The sequence below is a fragment of the Ischnura elegans genome, chromosome 9 (genome assembly GCF_921293095.1).
Source record: "Ischnura elegans chromosome 9, ioIscEleg1.1, whole genome shotgun sequence".
Lineage (NCBI taxonomy): Eukaryota > Metazoa > Arthropoda > Insecta > Odonata > Coenagrionidae > Ischnura > Ischnura elegans.
Genome location: NC_060254.1, coordinates 112,006,898 through 112,033,021, shown reverse-complemented (window position 1 = coordinate 112,033,021; position 26,124 = coordinate 112,006,898). Strand labels below are relative to the sequence as shown.

The 26,124-nt window shown below is 37.5% G+C and overlaps 1 protein-coding gene across 1 annotated transcript in view; it reads right to left on the bottom strand.

Annotated features, from left to right (window-relative positions):
- The window catches only part of LOC124165829 (HEAT repeat-containing protein 1), a 144,832-nt gene that overhangs the window by 98,925 nt on the left and 19,783 nt on the right, over positions 1-26,124 (bottom strand). Inside the window, exon 6 of the mRNA XM_046543356.1 lies at positions 1,453-1,784. Within this exon, the coding sequence (XP_046399312.1) occupies positions 1,453-1,784 (332 nt within the window). The remainder of the gene's footprint in view (positions 1-1,452; positions 1,785-26,124) is intronic.

Genomic DNA, 26,124 nt, shown 5'->3' with positions numbered 1-26,124 from the left:
GCAAGAGCTTTTAAACAAAATGATTCATGAGTAGGACCAGCATCGCAGTGTGACGGCGCATTCGAATAGAGAATCGGAACTCTTACGTTGCATTCACTGAAGCATAATTTAAAATTTCACATCCAGGTCCAATGAAGGGCAATATCTGCAGATATTTAGATCCTAGGTATTTGATCCAATAGGTATTTGATCCAACCATCCCTATTTATAACTCTAATGTAGTAATCCACAAGTCTTGACACTGGTTCTCAATGAGCAGAAATCTCAAAATCAAATGAACATGGGTTCAAGACAATTACAATTCATTCGCTGGCCATTTGTTGGTGTAACCAAATGTATGTTTATGCACGTAAGATCAACATGGTTTTTTCTTAAGTTACTTCTGAAAATTCAGTTAATTACGTCATTCTAACATTTTCAAAATAATTTTATTTTATAAAATTTCTATTCCCCTCAATTAATGACTTAGCTTCAACAATAGAAATGAGGGGCCGAAAGAAAATGTACGTTTCTCATGGATCAACTTGTATTTCGTCCAATAGAGAAAGTTTACAGCACTCAAAAGGTTTAGCTGAATGAAAAATTCACTACCGCATTCCATCGAGTATAGTCCCCCTCTGAATATAGTTCCCTCCCTCTTAATTTTGAGGCTTGAGTTTCGGGAAGAAATTAAAAAAATGGGTTTGAGTATAGTCTCCCTTAACTTTTATCACGGGCATTTTGGGAAGAAAAGGGGGGACTATATTCAGACAAATACGGTATTTGCATTTAACAATTTAAATAAATTTTCTCACTTGGCTTGAACAATCGGGTTATCTATCTTTACAATAATTTACAGGATCAACTTATAATAGTACAAACTTCACCTAAAAGTATAATGGCAAATTCTACTTCGGACTTATTTAAATGTAAAACATCCCAAGAAAGTGAAATCAGGTGAGGCTACTCATAAAACTTATTAATATCCTAAATAATTTCAATTACAGCACCTACCCTGCAATGCCTTAAGCAGTGGCCATTAACGATTTGGAATTTTCTGTTGTAATTTGTTCACTACAACAAGAAGTAAAATACTCCCAAGCCTAGTGAGCAAGGAGACCTCTAAGTTATGGAGCAGATGTTAAGTTCCCTAAGATACACGTCCGTAGCCAGGATTATTGGCCATGGGGGGCACACAAGTTGTCAGGTTGTACAACAAGAGTAAGTCACTAGGGGGGCTTAACAATTGTAACATCTTTGCAGTTCAAGTTCAGCAAAAAATCTTCCAGGTTGAGTGGTGCCCGACCTAACCCCCCTGGCCATGGCCCTACTAAGATATTAACAAAGCTTACATGACTGATGAGATCCACAATGGAATTTAAGGTTAAGGCTTTTAATTTAAGGCTTGAACTTCATCCACACCATATGATAGTCACAAACAATATATAATCTAAACAATTCAATAGAATTTACCTTATGGCAGCTTCAGATAAATTCTTATCTAATGGCAAAGTTGAGATTATGTGTTCCAAGGCACTTCTTGTGGCTGGAGCTAGTTCATGGTTCGCAGATTCCTTTGCTAGTGGAAGTAATCCAGCGATCAATGCTACTGCAAAATTTCCCACATGTGCAACAGCAGAAATAGACACAGCTTCTGCAACCACTTTAGTCAATACATCACATGCCATCATTTTTGACAATGATGATGGTGGGAAAATTGCCATGTCTGTTGAACTCTGAGTCTCACAAAGTAGGGCTAACAAAGCAGTAGCTTCTTTCAGCATGAAAGCTCCACTATCACAATTCTGAAAAAATTATACCATACAAATATTAAACTTTAATAAATATAATTATGGTGACTTTCCTATAAAATATAAAACTGTGCATATAAAAATTATACCATACAAATATTAAACTTTAATAAATATAATTATGGTGACTTTCCTATAAAATATAAAACTGTACTTATAACATTAAGAGATGCAGACAACAAACCATAACACCAAGCAAAGAATGAAGAGACATAGGACTCAATATAACATGATGGCCATTAACGTTCAAAAAACAGTCTGTGTTAATTTTGGCAGAGATCTAACACCTCCAGTAAAATTATGCGGAAATGATTAAAAATTTGTCGAAAACCTCAATTTTCTTGGAGTAAACATTGAATCAACAATGAAATGGTCTATGCATATAGAAACCCTTACCTCTAAGCTAAATAAAACTCTTTTTCAATTAAGATATCTAAAAACAAGTACCAGTATCGATATTCGAAAATGCCTCTATTATGCAAATTTTCAGTCACATCTGTCATATGGAATTATTTTCTGGGGTGGCTCGCATCAATCTCATAAAATTTTTAAATTACAAAAACAGGCAATCAGGGCTATTCTCAATCTACCCTATATATAGGGAGTCATGCAGGGCACATTTTCAATCCTTACAAATTATGCCTCTTACTGCCTTGCATGTATTTAATTTAATAATGTATGTCAAAAAAAATCTGAACTCATTTGATCTAAACTGTAAAATACACCAAATAAACACCCGACAAAAACATGATATACATATTGAACCGAGGTCATCTAAACTTGCTAGTGAAGGACCATATCATAAAGGGGCCAAACTTTTTAACTTACTACCACCAGATATTAAAGCAATCCAAAATAGCAACTCATTCAAGCACAAATTAAAAACGCTTATATATCAAAATTCAATTTATTCACTAGATGAGTACTACGACTTGTGTAAAAAATATGTTAACAAAAAAAACTCGACACCTTGCAAGCCATAACATGTATATATTAAATCACTGCGATCTATCATGTATATCTTATATGTTCTTATTTTATGTGCAGTTATATTTATATTGACGATTACTGTGTAATATTTGTAGCCTGGTAACATTGGAAGCTAAAATATGTACCACTGTCATCTGTCTTTTATGTTTTTATCTAATGTGTTGTTTGTCCACTATATGACGATTTCTATGTTACATTGTAACCAAACAGAAATAAAATTATTATTATTATTATTATATCCTCATCCAATTATTCCCACACATTGCTATGCATAATTAGACATACAAACATTCGCCTTAAAAATATGTGTATTACATCTATTCACCTGAAAAAAATTATCCAACAATAGTCGCAGGCATACAGAATCCAATTTAGAAATTCATAACTTTATCAGCCCTGTGAGAGAAAAGCACCCGACAAATTTGAAACCACAAAACTGCTGAAGACCTAAGAACAAGAGTCATTGATGGACAGGAGAGTGGTCCTTATTTTTAAAGTTTTCGAATTTCTTTTGGGACACCCCCCAGTTTTGTTCCATTTGGTGAGAAAATAAATCGTGAAAATTATTTTTGCAATCAGATGGCGGGAAAACGTGCCACATCGCACTTAAAATTTAGAAATTTTGTGTTTTTGGGTTTTTTTCGGACATAACTTAAGATAATGTCACTCTTGGATAATTCTATCACTTTTCTGTTTTTTACAATGACTCGTTAGACATTTATATTGTATCACCTCAAATATTCATTCATTTCTGCCCATTGGTTCTCAGGATATCGGACCGAGAGTGAGCGCACGCCATCCCAGGCAACACTTTGGGTGCCACGCGGGTTGCATGCTCTCAACATGAGTTGATCTTTCTCACCCATTGTAAAACCATAAAATTATTTAGATAAACTTTAAACTTCGTCAATATAACCATGAATACTATATTAATCACTGTTTATTGCCAAAAAGGGGCTTAGCAGTATTGATTTACTCCCCATATCTAAAGCTAATATCTAAGTGCTTCTATCTAAATTCAGTAAAAATTTCTGAGAGCTAGCCTTCTGAATGGTATATGAAGGTGCTTCTTCTTCCATGTATTTCTTCACAATTGTACAAGGTCTGGAGGTCTTGGTGGGGCAGAAGCAGCCTTAGGTTAGGTGGATTTCCCAGTTTTTAATGGATCTTCGACCGGCAGAGGGAGAAGTAGGTGAAGTAGGACCGAGGGGCTAATGAGGGTAGAAGTGCGGGAGAAAGGAAGGATTGGTGAGGGCACAATAGTTAATGGTACTTCATGAGCAAGGGCGTTGACGATTCTTGTATAGGATAATGAATTCCCGGAATTGCAATGGTAAAATTGGTACACGGAACACAAGAGGAATTTGCTCTCAAGTGGCACTGAATGGCCAAATTCCAGGAATATATTAATGAAAATATTTCTTTTCCACAAGGAGTTCTCTTTATTGGCATTTGACGAGAAAATAACTCGCCATGTGTGTCTGTTTGTTGTGCATCTTTACAAGGAGGCCTGGATTACTGCGCCAAATGCAGAAGAGGCTCCTAGGCAAGATTTATTATTTTTTTTAAATCTTTATGAACACAGAAAGTCCGATTGTGGAGTTAGCGGTATGGCATCGAGCAAATTTAGGAACCATTTATGGTATTTTCCCCCAGAAGCTGTAGCCCTTGCATTTTTCGATGAAAATGTACCAGTGGAGATGAAAAAGCGAATGGTAGAAGCCTAAGAGTCAGATATCACGGATAATGCAGACGAGTAGCCGAAAAGAATTTCTGTTTCCCCGAATGATATTGTCCACTTCATTGGCAAGAGATTCAAGGATTTTATTTCTAGACACTCGAAAAATATTTTTTAAAGATTTGATATTCTTGTGACATTTCTATCAGAGGATCCAGTTGATTGGATAAGTGACGATGCTTATAAGCAAGGATTAAAGATTGTAAATCAAGGGACTCGAGGATTTTATTTCTAGACACTCGAACAATCTTTTCAGAAGATTTAATATACCTGTGACATTTCTATCAAAGGATGCAGTTGATTGGAAATGTGATGACCCATACAAGCAAGGATTAAAGGCAGTAAAAATCTGCAAGTAGTCAATGGTACCGCTGAACGAGGAGTTAAATTGACGGAAAAGTTTAATGAAATTCTAACAAAAAAAGAAAGCCAGAAACAATTTTTGCTGAAGGTTGTGACTGACTACATACAAAAATTTCCAGACTGCCACAGAGCAACTTTATTAAAAGAATTTTGAGAACCTTTGTTTGCAGGAGGAACTGATACTGCATCAAGTTTTAATGGTCACCTGTAAGCGAGAATAATCTTTCCATGAGTGTGATAGGAGATATGTTAACGTAATATTGTAATTGTGGAAATTGGTGTGTTTAAAATGTTTTACATGTATTTTAATAGTTGTTAAAAACAAAAGTAAAAAAATATCTGCTAATATCACAAAATGAATTATGCATAGGGGAGACTGGGGCACAGTGGGACAGTTTTAGCATTTCATTTTTATTTCCCACAGAATTATTGGAGAATGGAAAATTTTGGGGCCATTGCTTGAAGAGTATATTCTAAAACGTATAAAATAATTCGCAAGTAATGCAACTAACTTAAAATAGTTGAAATACTCAAGTTTCTTCTTTGTTGAAAAGTGTCGGTGAACAGTGCACAAAAGAACAGTGCACGGGGCAGAGTGGGACAGGCTTGCATTACTCAATAAAATACAAAGTTTAAATTAATTGAGGGTACAAATGAATTAACTAACATTAATAGGTGAAATATACATGCAAGCGAACATTTTAATCAAGAAATTTGTATTCAAGATATATGTGCTGATAAAAAATATTAAGTCATGTAATTATAAACTTTAAATCACTGCATGCAATGTTTTTCATCAAAATTTAATTACGCTAATGGCTGAAGTTCTGTCAACTGTCCTTGGTGGTAAATTTAGTCACTTTATTCTAAAATTGTAGCTATATCTTCCATTTCCAATCCTTTTTTTTTAGTCCATTAATGTGAAAATCTTAAATTTTCTTGACATTTTTATTGCTGATTTTTCAACATTTTCTTATGACCAGGCTGTTTTTTCTCCCTTTCCTCAGATGATATTAATTTTCCAGTCTCTTTTTAACTGGTGTGTCCGTAGAGATCTCCTATCTTTTCTTTAGTCTAGTATGTTTACATATTAGCCTGGTAGATTTTGGACTTAATTCCTCAAGGGGTAACAACTATGCCCTCTAAAACAAAGTTTCAACCCGGGTTGTCCTGGGCTTTCGAGATTTTACTCGGTTTCTAAGGGAAATTCTAAAGGTTACAACAAACTGATCTTTGACAGTGTCTTGGGCAAGGTCTTTGTCATTAAAAATACTTGGGTTAACAGGGCATATCCCGGTTGAACTAAACGTACAAATAATATGTATATATGGTGACAAGTATTGATTCTGAAAATGTCTCAACTTTAGTTGTAGATCTTGGTCTATCCGACCACTGTATGGTAATGACTGACTTTAACCTGGAAATACAATCCAAGGATGTTAGGAAATCCACCTTCAAATTATTCTCACCTGAATATCTTTCATGTCTTGAACACTCCTTAGCCATCGAAACTTGGGAAGGTGTATACTCACTTAACAACTTCAATGACATATACACCCAATTTCATGACAAACTACTCTATCATATTGATTATTGCATTCCCACAGTCACTGTAAAAACCCACGCCAATAATCAAAGTAAACCTTGGCTCACTGATACAATAATTACCCTCTCACGAATCCTGAAGGTAAAATCATCTAGATGTAAAAAGGGCTGCAGTCAAAAAGATTATACCGAATTTCTCAAACTGAAAAGTGAATACCGAAAACTACTAAAGCATGCAAAAAGAACATACAACGATGGACGAATTGCCAATGCTCACAATAAAATGAAAGAAACCTGGAAAATAATTAAGGAAGAGCTTGGTAAGAAGGCTAATCCATCTACCCCTAAATTCTATAATAACGATGGATCCTTGGTCACTGATTCTAAAACAATATGCAATCTGGTGAATGATGCCTTCTGTAATCTCCCAATAATCAACTCCTGCAGTCATAGTACTAATTCCACTGTAAAGAACGCATCCATAGTATCATCCCTCTACCTTCACCCCTGTGAAGAAAAGGAAGTCCTATTGTGTTTAGGTACCTTATCTAAATCCTCAACTCCAGGTATTGATGGGATTCCAGGCAGAATACTTGCTGAATGCAAACACTCATTGGTTAAACCTTTAACTCACTTAATTAACACCTCGATGTCCACTGGTATCTTCCCAGACCAACTGAAACCTAGCCGAATAGTACCCGTGTATAAAAACAAGGGTGACAAAAATGATGTAGGCAACTACCGACCTATCTCTCTATTGACTCAGCTATCAAAAGTATTTGAGCGTATTTTTTATAACCGGCTGATCTCTTTTTTAGAAAAGAATGCAATTCTCTCTGACTCTCAGTGGGGTTTTCGCAAAGGTAGGTCGACAGGCAATGCTCTTCTGGATGCCTGGACTTTCATCTCAGAGTCATTTGATAATGGAGACAAAGTTTCTGCTCTCTTCATAGACTTCTCTAGGGCATTTGATATGGTTGACCATCAAACCCTCTTAAAAAAATGTTGTAACTATGGAGTGAGAGGTAATGCATTGGCATGGTTAGATTCATACTTGAGAAACAGAACTCAGCTAGTTGAACTAGTATTACACGACTCAGTGGGAAAATCCAACCCTAAGGTGATAAACGTAGGTGTACCTCAAGGCAGTGTTCTTGGCCCCCTTTTGTTTCTCATATATATCAATGACCTACCTTCATTTATACACGGAAACAGCAACATTAGACCCATCATGTATGCAGATGATGCAAACTTCTTCATATCAGCGAGTAATATGACTGATCTACATTGCCAATGTCAGGAGGTATTGAACTCAGTGTGGACATGGAGTGCTGCAAACAAACTAAATTTGAATACCTCAAAAACTCAACTCTTGCTATTCAATAATGATGCTACTTTTAATCAGTTGATGTTAAACAATGCCCAACTCTATCCTACTACTAACACAAAATTCCTAGGTCTAATAATTGAAAACTCTGGTTCTTGGTCTATATACGTCAATGAACTTTGTACAAAATTATCTACAGTCCTATATAGTCTGAGATTACTTACCAACTCACTATCCCATAAAGGACTAATGACCCTGTATCACTGTAACTTCTTAAGTATAGTTAATTATGCCATTGAATTCTGGGGGTCAACAATTACTCTCCTAAACAAAACGTTTCTCCTGCAGAAGAGGGCACTCAGAACCATTTTGGGTATACCTAGAAGAGAATCATGTAGACCACTGTTTGTTAAGCTGGGAATTCTCACACTTCCTTGTCTCTATATATTTAAATTATGTGTACTAGTTAAACTCAACCTTCATAGACTAAAGCTAAATCAGGATATACATAATCACCAAACTAGATCACAACATCCATCCACATAACCCTCCACAGACGAAAACTTTCCCACACAAGCCCCATAGCTATAGGCTCAAAAATATATAATTCACTCCCCCCCAAACTTAGGAGCATCTCCTCAATGAACAGATTTAAAGCTGACCTAAAAAGATATCTTGTAAACAAATCTTACTACAGCATCCAAGAGTTCTATATTGATCCCTAAAAATATGTATAAATGTATGTGAATGTCACTTATTGTTATATTGTGTTCAATTGTTTAGTGTTACATCTACTGTTCAGTATGTTACATTTTTATGATTCACTTAACTTCCATGACGTGTCCTATATCTATATTCTGTGGCTCACAGTAATATATGATCTTCTGAACAAATAAAATTATTAATTAATTAATTATTATTAGATGTAAATGCTTTTTTATGTGCTGTCTTCAGCCAAGTTGCAAATTGTTGTTCTCTCTCCTTGGTGGTTTATAGACCATTTGCGGTCATTTCAATATTTTTTCAAAGGGCCGAACACACAGTTATCTAATTGACTGCAGTGAGGTGATGAAGTAAAAAGTACCAACCATTCATTTTTACTAACTCAATAGCATCAGCAGAAATATACGATTCATGTTTATGTAAAACTAGCAATGGAGGATTTTCTTTAAAAATATTTTGCGTTATCAATGAAATATTTCAAAACCAGTAAAAATAAATTGATAGCCATCCATCCAGAAGTATTTGCGGCACCTACTGATCCTATGGGACATTTAAACAGTATTTTTTGGAGGAATTTCACACTAGACAATGCAAAAAAATGGAGGAATTGTATTAACCTGAACATTTATAATATAGCACAATGACATCAAGGAGCCTCTTTCAGAGGAGGTAACTTCACCTACTTGTTTTTCACCTTTGAGGGCTATCACTTTTCCTTGGAGTTGAACGGTAGTGGAACCACTTTCATCATGATTACACCTCCAGCAGAAAATACGTGTTTGACATAAAGAGCTGATAGATTGGGAAAAAAGGCACTCACAATCGTCCTATAGAAGCCCACGTCTCTTGCCAGTGAGGTTGCTTCTGGTTTCTGATGGGTAGTCGAAGGATTCCGCTTCAAAAAACCTCAAATAAACCAACATCAGCGACGTCTTTCTGATCGCAGGATGGTAGGTATTTTTTTCTATTTCTCTGAGCAAACTCATATGCTAATTTTTCGTGCACAGAGGAGACAGTCTGCAGTGCAGTCGTGCTGCAGTTTTAAGTCACAGTTTACTATGGTGGTAATTTATTTTATACGCTCTGAATCTCAAAAATTCAACTTATAAATAATTTGAATTAAATAGATAATACGTTATATACTTTCTTGCCTCAAAATTCTCTTTAAAAATAAAGTTTAATTGCCTGTTATTCTTCCTTTTCCGCAAATCACTGAATGTTCCCAGAGCAGGCTGTAGAAAGGAGAAATGTGGCAGCAACTAATATTTATGAGACTCTCTCTTCTCACTACCTCAAGCTCGCTTCTGGCCAAGACTGAACTATTCCGTACAAAGAGCACATCTATATAACAGATGTGGGATTCAGGAAATGTAGACAAATTGTCGCATACGATCGCGTTTACACTAATTATTTACTTCGGCTTTACTTTTCTTATGTTCATTGCTGTTGCCATTCTTTAGTTTTGTCCTCACACTGTTGAATTGAAATGTACTGCTTCAAATCCTAAAGCATCAATATGGAGCCAAAACATTATATAGTAAGCATGATATGAAATTTGAGCGCGTTTAGGTAACGGATATTGATAGTTCGAAGCTCCTGGGCTGTAATTCGGCATCCAACTGTGCCCCAATACGAGTTGTCCCACTGTGCCCCAATTTCAGCTGTCCCACTGTGCCCCAATTTCAGCTGTCCCACTGTGCCCCACATCTCCTTAAGTCTTGTATTTGTCAGCAAAAATTTTAAACATGTTACTTTCGTAAAATATGTTTAGAAAAATATTACAAAGTCTCTAAATAATGTATTCACCAAGTCTTTCCTAATGAAACTTGCTACAATTAAGAGAATTGCATAAATATTCATAACATGAAAGTTACGAAAATTATAGCAAAAAACATATTTTATAACATTTACGCGAAGCTACATAAGATTAAGAAATAAGATTTTTGTGCATTATTCCTCGTGATATGACCTCCTTAATTTTAACGCATTTGCCCTTTGACCATGTAAATTGTTTAAATAAATCAATTGTCCCACTGTGCCCCAGTCTCCCCTACTTTCTTTCATTCTTTATATTTCAGTAATTACGGAAGCTAAATACTATCGCCTCACTAAAAATTCTAGTTTTCAAGGTTTTACAAAACATCAACAGATATCCTGGGAACGAAAGGGCAGAAATGAAAGATATCAAACATGCCCTTTGCAGGATGGTTGCCAACATACATCTCACATTTCTCAAAATCGGATATTATTAATTACCACCACCCGAGCCCCAAAGTCAAATATTTTGCGAACATTCAGGCTGACTTTAGGTAGAAGCACTTATATATTAGCTTTAGATATACCTATGGGGAATAGATCAATACTGCTAAGCCCCTTTTTGGCAATAAATAGTGATTAATATAGTATTCAAGGTTATATTGACGAAGTTTAAAGTTTATCTAATGAATTTTATAGTTTTACGATGGGTAAGAACAATCAATACCGTATTTCCCAGCCTATAAGATGCACCTGGATTTTTCAGGTTAGAATTGACGAAAAAAACTATAATACTTGGATAATACAGAAAAGAATTTTTGATAACATTTTACATAAAAACGGAACTTAAATATTAAAAAATTAATTAGCAAATATATCAGAGTTTATTCATCATAGAACCCCAGAAATTCCTCATCACTGCTGCTAAAATCATACGCATAGATATTTTCTCAGGAGTCGTCACTTTCCTCATACAAAATGTCATCTTCACTTCCATCCAGCGCATTGCACACTTTTTGAAAGACTTTATGATAGTCTCACTTTTTACTTTCTGCCAGGACTTTTTCACCCACTCACAAACGACATAAAGAAATCGACGGCCGTTTGATTCTTCCGCTCGGTGTGAAATCGTGAGTTGGTGCCTCAATCCACTTTATCCATTCTTCACGCATAAATTCCTTGAATGGTTTATTGATTGAAACATCCAAAGGCTGCAGTTGAGAAGTCAATCCACCAGGAATCACAGCAAGATGCATCTTCAGTTCTGTAGCAAGGATTTTTGCTGACTCCGTTATATGGGCCTTAAACTGATCGCGCACTAACAAAGACGATTTCTTCAGAAGTCCACCTGGATGCCGGGACCACACCCTCTGCAACCACAGTTTCATACCCTCTCCATCCATCCATCCCTTAGGATGAACATGAATATAAATTCCATGTGGAATTGTACACTTAGGCAGCGTTTTTAGTTTAAAGATCAACAAAGGAGGGAGTTTTGAACCATCAGCACAACACGCAAGGACAACAGTATAGCGTGTTTTTTCCTTACCTGAAGTCTTTATCGTAACTGTCTTTGCACCTTTAATGTCCACAGTTCTATTTGATGGCACATCAAACGTCAAGGGAACCTCATCTATATTTCGTATTTGTCCTATTTCAAAACACTTCATTTTTCTCAGGTTAAGTACCTACATAATTGTGGAATTCGATAATTTTTCTTTCGTATTCCGGTGGCAGTTTTTGTGCTATTGTGGTTTTAGTATGCATGCACAGACCATTTCTCTTCATAAATCTTTCACACCACGACACTGTCCCAGAAAAATCGGCAATAGACATATCTATCGCCAACTTTCTCGCTTCCATTAAAATCATTTTTGTTGAAACAGTGATCCCGTTCTTCCTGTGATTAATTATCCAGGTCTTAACCTGCTACTCAAGCTTTGACCATTTCGGAGAACATGAACGTAAAGTTTTCTTACTCTTATTTGGATTCATTAAATCCATCTTCCGCTTCCGCCATTCTCGTATCATCTTCTCCGTTGGAGGTGGGCCATAATGCCTTGCAGCTGCCCGGTTGCCCTGTTCCAAAGCATACGCGCGTGTAAGAGGCGCACCTTTTTTTCCCAGATATTGCAGCCGAAAATGGGGGTGCGCCTCTTACACAAACTTCTTATCTTCCCCCCCTCCCCTTCACCGGTTGCAAGTTCAAGGAGAACTGAGTGGCCTTGGTTTTCAGCGTGAGTCAGTCATCTGAAACCCTGGGTCAAAATCAAGCGGCAGGCAGGGGAGTTTCTCCCTTAGTGACGTATTTTTAAAATGCTCCTGTTTGAATTTCTTGCAAGCATCGCGCCGTCACGTCGGTACCCCAGAGGTGAACATTGAAAAGATCGCGCGGGGTGATTCGCTCCGGAGCGCGCGCTAAATTTATTGCCACGAGTGGGCATCCCGCGGCATTTATACTGCATATAGTAATATTGGTGTCAAAACCTGCGGTAGAAAAAATTCGAACGAGTGTGCTCATTGTTGGACTTGATGGTGGGTAGAAGAAATGGGAAATGCTTATAAGTGAAGAGCGCTGAGGGAGAGGTCGAGGGGAAGACGGCTCCCTCCCCTCCGTATTTAAAGCTACGAGCGAAGGAGCAAGGGAAGAACACTTCCGATCTTGCATGTGACGTCGTTGCCTTTAAAGCGAAGGGGCGAAGGCGCAGCAATGTGATATACGCAGTTTGCGTTGCCTGAGTTTCCAGTCCGTCTCGTCTTGTTTGAATGCGCTTATGCTACGCTTGTTTCTTCCGAAATTGTGCTGTTTGGACTATGTTGAATATTAGTAGCCTTATTTTAGCTATAAATCTTTGTGTCAATCAATTAGAGCTCAAAAAAATTAAATGCTGTAAGATATACGTCGCGTTAGGTCTAATTCTTTTTAGAACCGCGTGTCATACAATTGCTGAAAGATATCGAGATATCTTCGAGCTCAGAAGGTGACTCACGTAGCATTTGACCTCCAGAAACTCGGGGAATTGAACATGGTAGACCGAAAAAGGTCAGTTGGTGGAATGGGGTAGGGATGAAACACGTTTCCATTGTTCCCCTGTAACTTGAAATTTTCCTGTGAAGTCTCGGAAAGGAAAAAAACGGCAGAGGCATTAGCTGATGGAGAGCCGAGTGTAGTTCTGTTAGGCCCCTTGCACACACACCGATTTTGGACGGCCGGTAAAATATTGGCCGATATTTTACCGGCGAAGCGATGCTTGCACACACGCCGGATTTTTACCGGTCAAACGATACGTTGCTAAGTTTTTGAGCCGGCGTCGGCGATCCACAGTGACAATAGCCGGCAGCTAACCGGCATTTTGCCAGTGCCGGCGTGTGGTCTGTACGTGTGCAAGCTCCAATGCTCTCCCATTGTTCACTACTGGAATGTGGACGGCCGATATTTTACCGGCCATCCAAAATCGGTGCGTGTGCAAGGGGCCTTAAATTTACGACGTGGTTATTATCCTACGGCGCTGAGATTGCCCCGATTGTTGTTCAATCTCTTGGGAAAGCTCATGCCATTTGCCTGTCGTGTTTTGCCTTAAAATTTTCCACGGCTGCTATTCTATTGCAATACTCCTGCGAGAGCTTTTAAACAAAATGAGGAACTTGCATGGGTCGTAGATTGCTCTAAAAACTATTTTGAATAAGTCAAATGGATACATTAGCTCGCAAAAATACCTTCAGTTTCTCCATTCAACATCAAAAGAAATAAAAAAATTGCATTTAAAATCGAGAAAAATTTCTCTGAGCCGACCACTGCGCGAAGACACCCGAGCGTTGCCGAGGCCAGGCGTGACGTCATAGGTGCCTAAACAACCGTAGGGAGTAGGGAAATACGCTGAGCGCTTGGTGTAAAATTTGTTTTGAGGGAGTATTTAGCCACTCATCGTCACTTTATTTTGTTCTGTTATTCTTGGGAAAGTTTTCCTATTGCTATTGTGCCTAGATTATTACTTGGGATATTAATAATGCGGCATCGGGATGATGAAGTACAAGCGTTTCACTTCGTGTGTTTTGGTTATCAGAAAAATGGATGATAACGTTACCACTCTTCGAATAGTACACCTGAAATTCATCTACGTCTACATAATACCCCGCAAGCCGCCTAAAAGGCGTGTGGCATGGGGTGTTAGGACACCAGCCTTTTTTTAGGACACCAAAAATTGATGACACGACCCTCATGGAATTTGTTAAGACAAATTATTGCTATACGTCGGCGGCAAATCGAGTTGTAAAAGAAACTTGTAATACTGGAGGATAACGATCGTAAGCTGTGCTGTTGACATTAGAGTAAGCTGTGCTGTTGAATTTGGCAACGCCGGATTAACGGAGAAGGTAGTCCTATCCGTCCTACGGTACGAATTCACAGCAAAACAGTCTGCACACAATCCACATGTGAGATCGCGAATCGGTTCCGCTGCCAACACACACACAAGCTACAACCTATTTCAATAATATAGGTAAATCCATAAACAATATACTAGCATATACCATAATAATATAGAGGGAAATAGGCAAATACTCTTATCAAAAACTGGATGTCACTATCACATTCTTATATTCATCACGTACAACTTACAATAACAGAACTCGTTATGATGAATACAACTATTTATTCACTGATTTAAACCCTTAAATTATCCCACACAAGTGACACAGGTGACATTTCTCGCATTTCTCACTACTATTCGTTGAAATAATGGAATAACAAACTTCACACACAGTTTTTATTTCAATAGCGTGATCGTGAAATGTCATATCTACGGTGAACAACGGAGATTAGCACGCCACTGACAATTTTTACACTACTGTTGGACATTTATCGATAGCGTAGTAGCACTTTTTACAATTCAATCACGATGGAACACTGATAACTCATGGCCGATATTTTTCAACCTTGTCAAACTTTGTGCATTACAACCACTGGCAATGTGATTATTAGCAGTAGCTTAACGGGAGATGTCACGTTGAAAATAACACTATTTTGGCACAAAAATGTTCCTAGATGTCTCCAATCAGCGAGCAAAAGTTGCATTGACTGGAATTCACCCCATAATACAAGCACAGACAGTCCTAAACGACGAATTCTCCGGTACCTACGAATTCGAGACTCAAATGACCGATGGCGGCGCTGCTGTCAGTGACGTCAATTTCCAATATGGCCGCCAGAATGATGGTAAAATCAAAACAATCGTAAAGCATTGGCGTACGGAGAGAACATAAACCATTATATCAAGAGCTTATAAGATAGAAATATTCTTTTTAAACTTTCATATGGTGTATTTATCGGCTTCTTTCGTCCGTAAGAAGATCTAGAACTGAAGAAAACTGCTTGACGATGTAACTAAAGGTGTTTATAATGCACCTAATCATTACCAGTCAGGTTTGATTCTCGACTTGCATCCATCCGACTCGTATTGCGTTTCTTCCTAGCCATTTCTTTCGAATACACTACAAAAGAACTTAATTGTATTTCATACACAATCTGCCGCTTCAACACATGGGACCATAATCAATTCCAGGCAGATTTCGTGTTGTATTTGGGCGCCACAGCCGTCTGCTTCACTGATGTGGATTGCTGTGTTCACCTATATTATCATATTTCCGGATAATAAATGAACGAAATAGTTATTTGGTGTGATTTACCATTGGGAAATGATTTTGTTTGGTATAATTTAATAATTTAAGGAAGACTTAAGGATCTTTACCGTTGATTCACATCTTTGTTGACTACCTGTTCTTGGTAAAATCATGGAGACGATAGTTATTCGTTCTTTATCCTCATGTTGAAATATGTACATACTAGTTACTGAACAGCAAGGTTTCAGATAAATAATGTCTACTACTACTAATTTAGCTACATTTAATAATTTCATTAATAATTCCTCAGATGAAAATATACAAGTTGGTGTAATTAATAGGTAATTTGCAAAAGGCTCGTATGTATGTTAGGTTTTAAAAATTGTCTGCTTTGAGTTACAAAAACACATTCATTTGCTCAAAGTATTGCATTCAGAACTGGTATGTCCTATTCTCGAATTTTATAGAGTTATATGGCATCCTTATTACAAAGTCTAAATGATTACAACTGAAAGGGTACAAAGCAAATTTTAAACTGCTATGGTGGATTCAATACTAAACATATCCCATACAGAGAAACAATGCATATTTTGGATATCCAACCGCTGATGGTTAGAAGGAAACTAAATGGCCTGATATTTTTACATGAATCATGTAATAGTATGATAAGTAGTACTTGTCTTAATAATATTAGTTTTAATCGTTCGGTTACCTCAGAAAGGAATAGAAATATTATCTTTGTAATATTCTGTAGAAACAATAGTATTTATAGCAATCTTATTAACACCAGGTTATGCTTATTCGACGGAGCATCACATGAAATTGGCTGGGTTTTGAATTTAAGTTGGGTATCACAGTTAAATAATAATCCGATGAATGAGTTATTGTAACTGTCTACGGGGAAAGGAATTTGGGGACGAAGCTTATTTGCCCACTATTACATTTCAAAGTCGAAATGAAACTTGGAATTGCCTTGAATAGGTGAAAGTCATCCATTTCTTGTCTGAAAGCAGTATGTTCTGTGACTATGTATGACTTCGAATTGTCTACTGAATTGACACCTGGAATCAATCAAAATAAGCTAATAACGTTTACCATAATTCATATATTACTAATTTATATCGTGAGACGCTGTTAAAAATCGTTCTTTCAATGGTACAGTAGGTTCATCCTCCTTGCTATTGATACTTAACGTCAATGTTGAGTTACTATACTCAGCAACTTTAGGTAAATTGTTCAATAGCACATCGCGCACAGAAGAAAAAAAACACATTTATCAGACTAACACGGGTAAATACCATCCTGCTCATAGTAATGGCAATGTAAATATTGAGTATGTTATAATGAAAATCTCGAAAACCGCGATCACGGATATCGAATACTTTGATGCATTGGATATAAGCTATTTTTCTACTTTTTTCTGCATAACTTGACACATGAACGATTTTCAATTGAAATAACACTATATTAATAGTTATAACATGTAAAACCAACGTATCTCCATTAAAGTCGTCCTAAGCAAGAGCTTTCTGCTCCTACCTACGTGCGGGAACAACAGCCGTCGCCTCGCTTTGAAACAATTCCACTTCTGCTGCAGTTATTACAGGGTCGTAGAATTACAGAATATTTAACCTCAAGTAACGGTAATAATTGCTTTGAAACCAAAAAGTAGGTATCCCCCCGTAACTAGTCAATAAAACAGTGTAAAGGTCTCATATACACTATTCCTCATAGCACTACCGCGTCATGACCATCGTTCCTCTGTTTCGAGCGTTCTCCGCCAGGTGGTGTCTCCCTTGGCTGGAATCGCGAATAAACGGATGAAGTTATTGTATATAAAAGCTAAGCGGACATTAGTAAACATCAAAATCGTTCTAATTACATACTTAAATGAATGATATGCCGTCGATAACATCAACTTACAATTAACGTATCCCCTTTCCAATGGCCGTGGCTCAGAGTCCTACAACGATGTTATTTAGGTATTATCAAATTTTTGGTTTAACTGCTCCAGTTTTATATTTTATGCCCTTACTCAGATATTAATATTATAAATAATGCAAAATACGAGGGCTTCCAAGCCTCTATCGTCGGATATTTATCTTTAAATATAAAATAATCAACACGTCTAACAAACGAAGCTCTCACAACTGCTGGCAACTATTACAAACAATCACAACAATAGCTTCGCGTGATGTTTAGGCACCTTTGACGTCATCGAGGCTTCGTCGGCAGTGGCTTGGGGGGTGAGGGAGTTTTTCCCGCGCTTTAAAATTCATAATATTTATCATTAAATATCTCGCGAAGGAAAACTCAGATTTACATGCGGTTTTCTTTGTTGTATTCAGAAAATAATTTTCTGTCCGTCTATGAAATAAAAAAAATTCATGCAAGTTCCCCATTGCTCGTGAGTAGGACAAGCAACGTAGAGCGATGGCATATGCAAAGAGAGGATCGGAACTCTTTCTACTCCCTCTTATGTCGCCGCAGTTATCAAAATTTCCTCTTTCAAATAGTACTGAAAGAGGACATTTCGATAACTGTCGAAATTCCAGGCATACGTCTGCAACACCGCACGATAGGATAAAAGAATGTCGCAAAATTTTTTTTCTTTATAGCTTCGATCCTCAAAATAGGGGTGCGCCTCTTACACAAGCTTATACGGTATTTCACGACTTCAAGTTTAAATGCAATACTGTACGACAATCTTCTCTCTTTAGATCCCATTAGGTTATTCCAATTTTGACTTTTTATACAGAAATTACCAAGTTTCTGTGCTTAGTAGCACATGTGCAGACTAAATAGAAATATACGTATTACGCATTGAACACCATGCTCATACTTTGTTACCTAAGGTTGAGTGCCGGTAGACTCAGAGTTTATCGTGAGAGATACAATGTATTAGCATATAGATGACATTCCTTTAGCTCAATCTATGTAAGTTTTGCAGCAGCACCCATTGCAAGATTAAACTAAACATGCTACATTGTATGCATTTCTGATTTATACAGGATTTTTTTTTAAGGGAGTTACACATTGACACATTAAAAACTAAAAAATACTTGATGGTATTTATCTAACCTGTCAAAACGGTTGCTTATTATAGGACGAAGTTATACCCATGATATCCGTAGACCATCGGCGCATAAGACGCAGGCTAATTTTACTGCACATTTTGGAGAAAAAAAACTGCGTCTTATCGGCCGGGAAATACGGTATGCAACCCGCATGGTACCCAAAGTTTTGCCTGGAGTGGCGTGCACTCACTCTCGGTGCAATATCCCGAGAACCAAAGGGCAGAAATGAAAGATATTTGAGGTGATACAATATAAATGTCTAATGAGTCATTGTAAAAAACAGAAAAGTGATAGTATAATCCGAGAGTGACATTATCTTAAGTTATGTCCGAAAAAGGCACGTTTTCCTGGCATTTGATAGCAAAAATAATTTACAAGATTTATTTTCTCACCAAATGGAACAAAACTGGGGGGTGTCCCAAAAGAAATTCGAAAACTTTAAAAATAAAGACCACCCTAATGGACAGCTAGCTTCTGTTTACTGGCTTTGAAATACATAGCTGACCTTTCAGGTTCCAGTTTCCAACACATCATTTCTGACTGAACATTGCTGGGAGAACCACTAAGGCTGACTTTTGACAAGTCTTGCATTTTCAATTGTCCTTGGTGGCAGCATGTTTTTAAAAATTGATTTCTCTAAGTCACTGACACTATAAGAATTGCATCCATTAGTTGACAAGAGCAATGCTGCCTAGATGAAGGCTATTGTTATAATAGTTAGAAGTGAATAATGGATGGGGAGGTGGGAAATTTTAATTAGAACATTCTTCAATGGACACCAAGAGGACAATGTTGGTTTTCATAATCCCACGTCACTTCATTTATGGTTGCTATGTTGCTAGCTTCTTTTTATTATGTTGATGCTCTCTATCATTACATTATATTGTTGATTGCAGATTCTTTAAGAGGTAAAAGAATACGCATCATTGTTCTTTACCAATACAGGTCGTGTCTTCATTGCCCATTAAAGTTATATGTGGTTCATCGATACAAGATTTTGTCACCCAGTGCCTGTGTAGAGGCATTGAATTTTTAATCGGCAATTTTTAACCCTCCGGAACTCGCGCTGAGCCTGCTAGGCTCACATTGTTGATATTTTCTTAACAGTTCTTGACCAATTCTCAATAATGCGCTCTGAATTTCTCTACTTTTTCCTTACTCTTTTGGCTACGTTTTATATGTGCAGAATATCCCGATTAACCTATCATAAGGTTGGAATATGATACTTTTGCTTGATATGTACGCGGTTTGAGCCCCTCAGGCTCTACGCGAGTGCTCGCGTTACATTTTTGATTCTCACTCTTAGCCTATTCTTTTTCTCTGATTGCCTGTATAGACACAATGTAGTCTGTTATGGATAACCTCTATCACTATACTCCTAGTAAAGGTTCTTTTTCTGCCAAATCGGCTTGATATTCTGAAAGTCAAAACTATTTACATGGGAGTATGCCTGAGAAGCCATTTTTGCTCTTCCTACTGTAATTACAAGCGCGCTATAGTTGTCACAAAGTAAGCTACTTGTATTGATTTCACACAATATTATAAGTTACCGCTCGTTATATTTACACCTCTTCTCGAAAAGTGTATTCCCTTCACCACTCGGCGGCCATAAAATTCGGAGGAGACGGTCATTCTGACTATTCCCACAAAACCGTGAGTATTCCGTTTCAGCATGCTGGCAGTAATTTTTTGATTACGAAAATTATAGAAAATACCAAGAGTAACAGCAAAGAAGACAAAAAATGATAGGATAGCTGCAATTCATGAGATATTTGAAAAATTTGAGTCAATCGTATAAGTTCTTACATTATTGGTGAATACACAACCATTTATAAGAACATTGTGGATTTTCAAGGTCTTTTCGCATTCCAGCAATAAATCCCAAGTATGCCCAACAAACGGGATAAAAAAATTTTGCTTTGCTAGGTAGATGCTAGAATATTTTATACTTAGAACTTTGAAGTGTATGCTGGTAAACAACCTAATGGATCGTTTTCGGTCAACAACAGCCCTTCTGATATCGTGAAGAGGTTATGCTCCCCATCAGTATCCTCAGCAGTACTGGAAGAAATATTTTGATTGACAATTTATTTGCCAGTTTTTGTTTAGTATATGAACTCTTGAAATCCCGACTTGCCGTGATTGGAACAGTTCGCAAAAATAAGCGGGAATTGCCTACTTTTTTTCGTTGAAACAAAAAATAAAAAATCCAGTTTATTTGATTTCTGCAAGAACTGTTTTTTTGCGTTATACTCACCAAGAAAGAATAAATTTGTGTTTATGATGTCAACCATGAACTATAACAAAGAATGATGAATGTAGTGGAGATGAAAGAAAGCCAGAAAGCCTTTTTATGACATGACAAAAGCGGGAGTAGATGCACTAGATCAGTTATGCACGGCATTAAATGTATCAAGAAATGCACGGCGTTGTCCTAGGCCAAGTATTAAAGTTATGCTAAATTCCTACACTTTTTACCTTGGAAACAAAAACATAGAAGTAAAATCTCAGAGAGCGTTATTTAGGCAATTGTCAGCTGGGCTCGTAGATGAACACGCGTAAAGACGGGGAACCATAAAATCGCTCCCCAAAGAGTTAGGGCTAATTACAGTGGAACTTGGTTAGTACGTTCCTCCTTAGTACGTTTTCCTCCTTAGTACGGCGATTTCCCTCGGTCCCGGTACAATCCGAACAAAATACAGGTAAAAGAATTTGGTTAGTACGTTTGAAAAAATTGCGCTTTCCTGGTTAGTACGCTCAATTGCTTGCCGTGACGCAACCCGCAATTCGTTCTCTAGTGTCTTCTTAAGGGTCGCAAACGTCTGAATTCATGATTTAATTTATTACTATTAGCCATTAACATTCTTCCATTCATTCCACATCTCTTTCTTCTACCGTAATTTATCCAAATGCATTTCTGAATTCTTGTGACGTGCTGAATAATAAAATGCGGCCATTTTTTGGGAATGTCTGACTATGAAAAACTACAGCCAATAAGAAGCCCCAATTTTCCCCACCCCGAGCTCCTCACCTTTTGTTGCCTTTGGAGCGCTTGTGAGTGCCCACTGCTGCGCACGAAGTTCAAGTGGGAAATTGTTGCTATTGCACGAGTTATCATGATGAAGAAATGAGTCTTAACGGTATTAGACAATTCCCACATTATCTAAAGCAGCACTGCTCCATAAACTCGACGTCGTGCGTATTTACTTGACTACTGTTGCAGGAGCAGACGATCCTCTGGATCTCCACGCGAAGCTTAGCTTAAAAATACTTGATCTCGGAACGAAAGCAGACGACATTAGACAAATTTTGAATGTAAATTTCAACTGTTTAATATAAAATTTCCTTGTAATTACGTCGTAATCTAATAATCTTGCGTGTCATCAGTCGATATATCGATCGATTTTACAATCGAAATGGTATCATTCCAGAAGCGAATGTCTACGGCTGTTGCCGTAATTTGAAAGTCAATATAATTTTGCCCAATTTTTATGATGTTTAAAAAACCAGTTGACCTACTCCGGGTTGTTGTTATATTCTCCGAGTACGCTGTGAGAAAGAAAAATGACTTGTCTGAGCTTGTCTGAGCTTCACTCGTCCTCGTTCTGTAAATATATATAAATCACGGGAGATAGACGCCGTAATCATGAAATCGTCTCCGGGATGTCCATGAAAAATTGCGATTTTTATTCAGAAAAGGGTTTGTTTTTCATTGTAGCGCTCATTTTCTTGATTTTAAATGTGAAAAGAGTTCAGGTAGGCGATCCTATGAGAACTACCGATAGTAATTGTAATTATGACGACTTTTCCACAGATTGCAATAACCCGGACTGCTATTATTTACTTTCCTCGTTAGTACGTTTTCCTGGTTAGTACGTTCATTTTTCGTGGTCCCTTCAGAAACGCACTAACCAAGTTCCACTGTATAAGTAGAGCCTATCAAGACTAACAGAATAGATTAACCAAAGGCAACTAAAAAACAGAGAACCCAAACTTCACTGGAATTTCAATGTGTGAAGACTGTGGATACACGAAAAATATATTTACAGGGTATGTCTGCGAAAATAGTGGAAAGAGTGTCGATCATACACATTTATTGTATAGTGCATGCTTGCAGAATTATATTCATTGCTAAATTTGCCTTATAATGTTTTTTCTGTCCTAATAGTAACACTGTGTAGTGGATTTACGAGTCAGTAAATCAATAACAAGTAATGGTAATCTATTTTATATCGCACTCGATATGAAGAATTATTACATATTTTATCAGATTTAAATGAACTTGATTTTCATCAAATGGACCATTTCAGCATTATTAGTTTGATTTAAACAAAAGAAGAGGAAAAATAATCGACTTTAATAGGTGAGGACTTAAAAAAGAAAATTGAGCCTGACAGGCTCAGCGCGAGTACTCGCGTTCCAAAAAGGGGCGCGAGTCCTGCAGGGTTAAAAAGATGAGTGAAATCAAGTTCAGCATGAATACCCCTGACATTACCAAGTGGAGAGGGAGTAGCAATTATGCCATGTGGAAGATGGACATGTGCACCACCTTGAAGCTGGACAGAGGCTGTGCTCAGCAATCGAGCCTTGAAAAACTAAAGCGAAAAGTGCCAATGATGAAGCGGCAGAGATTCAAACACGATGAACGAGCCTATGGATGCATTTTTGTAAATTTGGAATCAGGGCCAAAACTACAGGCTTCTGGAACTGTTTAAGACACATTAATTTACCTTCATCTCCTTGTTGTGACACAATTACCACCAACGTTCCTCATTATCTTCTCGTTTTTAGATCAAGCAAAGCATTTACAATAGAAAATTTCAAAGGAGATTGGAAAAATGAAAATATGTAGGAGCATGCATTGCTGTGTTGAACGGTCCAGAAATAACTACACTCGACTCGACTAGATACTCCCGAGTAAGTTTCAATTTGACTCGATACTCGACTTGAGATCAAAAAGTACTACTTGCACATCCATAATAACAAATTGACTTCCTGGGCTCCCTACTGAAGAGTCAGATTTCACGGCATGCATATGCAGGCATGACTGTCGCTAATCGCAGTAAATTGTGAACCACGCTATCATTGAAAAAATTACAACGCAGTAGTAAGAATGTGATACAGAGGGAAATGTGGGAATAAAATAATTGCAAAACTGGATTTGTTTTAATTTGAGTAGCGGTGATTTATTTCATTTTAGAAGCGGAAGAGGAAATGCAGTCGAGTATTTCTGTCTCCATGGATAGGAGCGAAGTTAGTTGAAATATTTCCGCTGGTAAGGGATTATAGGCTGCGCTAGTCGCCTCTTTTATTTATTGAACATAGTATATGTGCACTTACAGGAAAATAGAGTCATAAATAACAGAAAGCGAGCACTATAGCAGGATTTTTACCATGATTCGAGGGAAAATGATTTGTTCTCTCTTAATTCTACAATCACTTAAAAAGATTTGGGTAGTTGGATACCTTTTTTTCCTTATTTTATTTGGTATGCTCTCATACGGAGAAAAATGGCCATAACTAATGGTAAACGTGAAAATTACAGCCTATTAAAGGTAAATACTGAAAAAAATAAGCGTGAAACATTTATTGCTGAAAATGCTATTCCTTGTACATAATTGCAGCCGCATTAATGGTCTCTAGTTCTCTCGGTACGATTTGCAGAGGTAGTTAGCCATCTTGGTGGTGTCTCCTTGCTATGATGAGCAGAGGTTTAACGAGATAAAGAGGTACGAACCATGAGAGGTTTGCTTATCAATTTACATGTAAATCTGACGAGATCGTAGGGGTGGTACGAAGTATGGAGGTTTACGATGTAAAGAGGTGCACTACATAGAGGTTTTACTTCACTACACTTTTTACAATTAACATAATCCTGTCCCATGCATTTAATAATTTAAAAAATTATTAGAGAACACCAGAGATGTATATCCTATTGCAATCACTTATTCAATGACACACACAAGGTTGACTGAATGCCATGACCTGAACACACATCCAGTTACAAACATCAACCCTCAATTATTTTTTTTTTTAATGCAAGTTCAACTCCCAAACACAAAACCAAGTCTCATTTCCAACATAATTAACATTCAATAACAATGCTCTTTGAAGGTTACAATCTCTTAATTCTTGAATTGCAACCCAACGAAAATGTTTGGGTGCAATTTTCCATAATTGTAAAATTTATTCCAACCTAGGTTTCGATGTGACTACATTAGCTTAAATGGTGAGTAGTGTACAACACAAATGATGTAGTAACATCAAAACTTAGTTCGGAATAAATTTTATAACCATGGAAAATTGCTAGTGTTTACTGTATAAGCGCGTGTAAGAGGTGCACCTTTTTTCCCAGAAATTGCCGCCGAAAATGAGGGTGCGCCTCTTACACAAACTCCTTATCTTCCCCCCTCCCCTTCACCGGTTGCAAGTTCAAGGGGAACTGAGTGGCCTTGGTTTTCAGCGTAGGTCAGTCATCTGAAACCCTGGGTGAAAATCAAGCGGCAGGCAGGGGAGTTTTTCCCTTAGTGGCGTAATGTTAAAATGCTCCAGTTTGAATTTCTTGTAAGCATTGCGCAGTCACATCGGTACCCCAGAGGTGAACATGGAAAAGATCGCGCGGGGTGATTTGCTCCGGAGCGCGTGCTAAATTTATTGCCAAGAGTGGGCATCCCGCGGCATTTATACTGCATATAGTAATCGCTTATCAAACGTAGAGAAACGCGTAGTTTTGAAGGACATACCTGGTTAATAGTCAACATCTGTCTTGCCGAGCAATTTCCATTATGATGAGCACCTGATTTTTCAAAATCATCTTTAGATGATAATATGAGGATTTTTGCAACTGAAAATTATATTGGTGTCAAAACCTGCGGTTTTAAAAACTCGAGCGAGTGTGTTCATTGTTGGACTAAATGGTGGATAGAAAAAATCGGAAATGCTTATAAGTGAAGAGCGCTGAAGGAGAGGTCTAGGGGAAGGAGCGCGCTTCCTCCCCTCCGTATTTCAAGCTACGAGGCTATGATCGAAGGAGTAAGGGAAGAACACGTCTGATCTTCCATGTGACGTCGTTGCCTTTAAAGCGAAGGGGCGAAGGCGCAGCAATGTGATATACGCAGTTTGCGTTGCCTGAAGTTTCCAGTCCGTCTCGCCTTGTTTGAATGCGCGTATGCTACGCTTGTTTCTTCCTAAATTGTG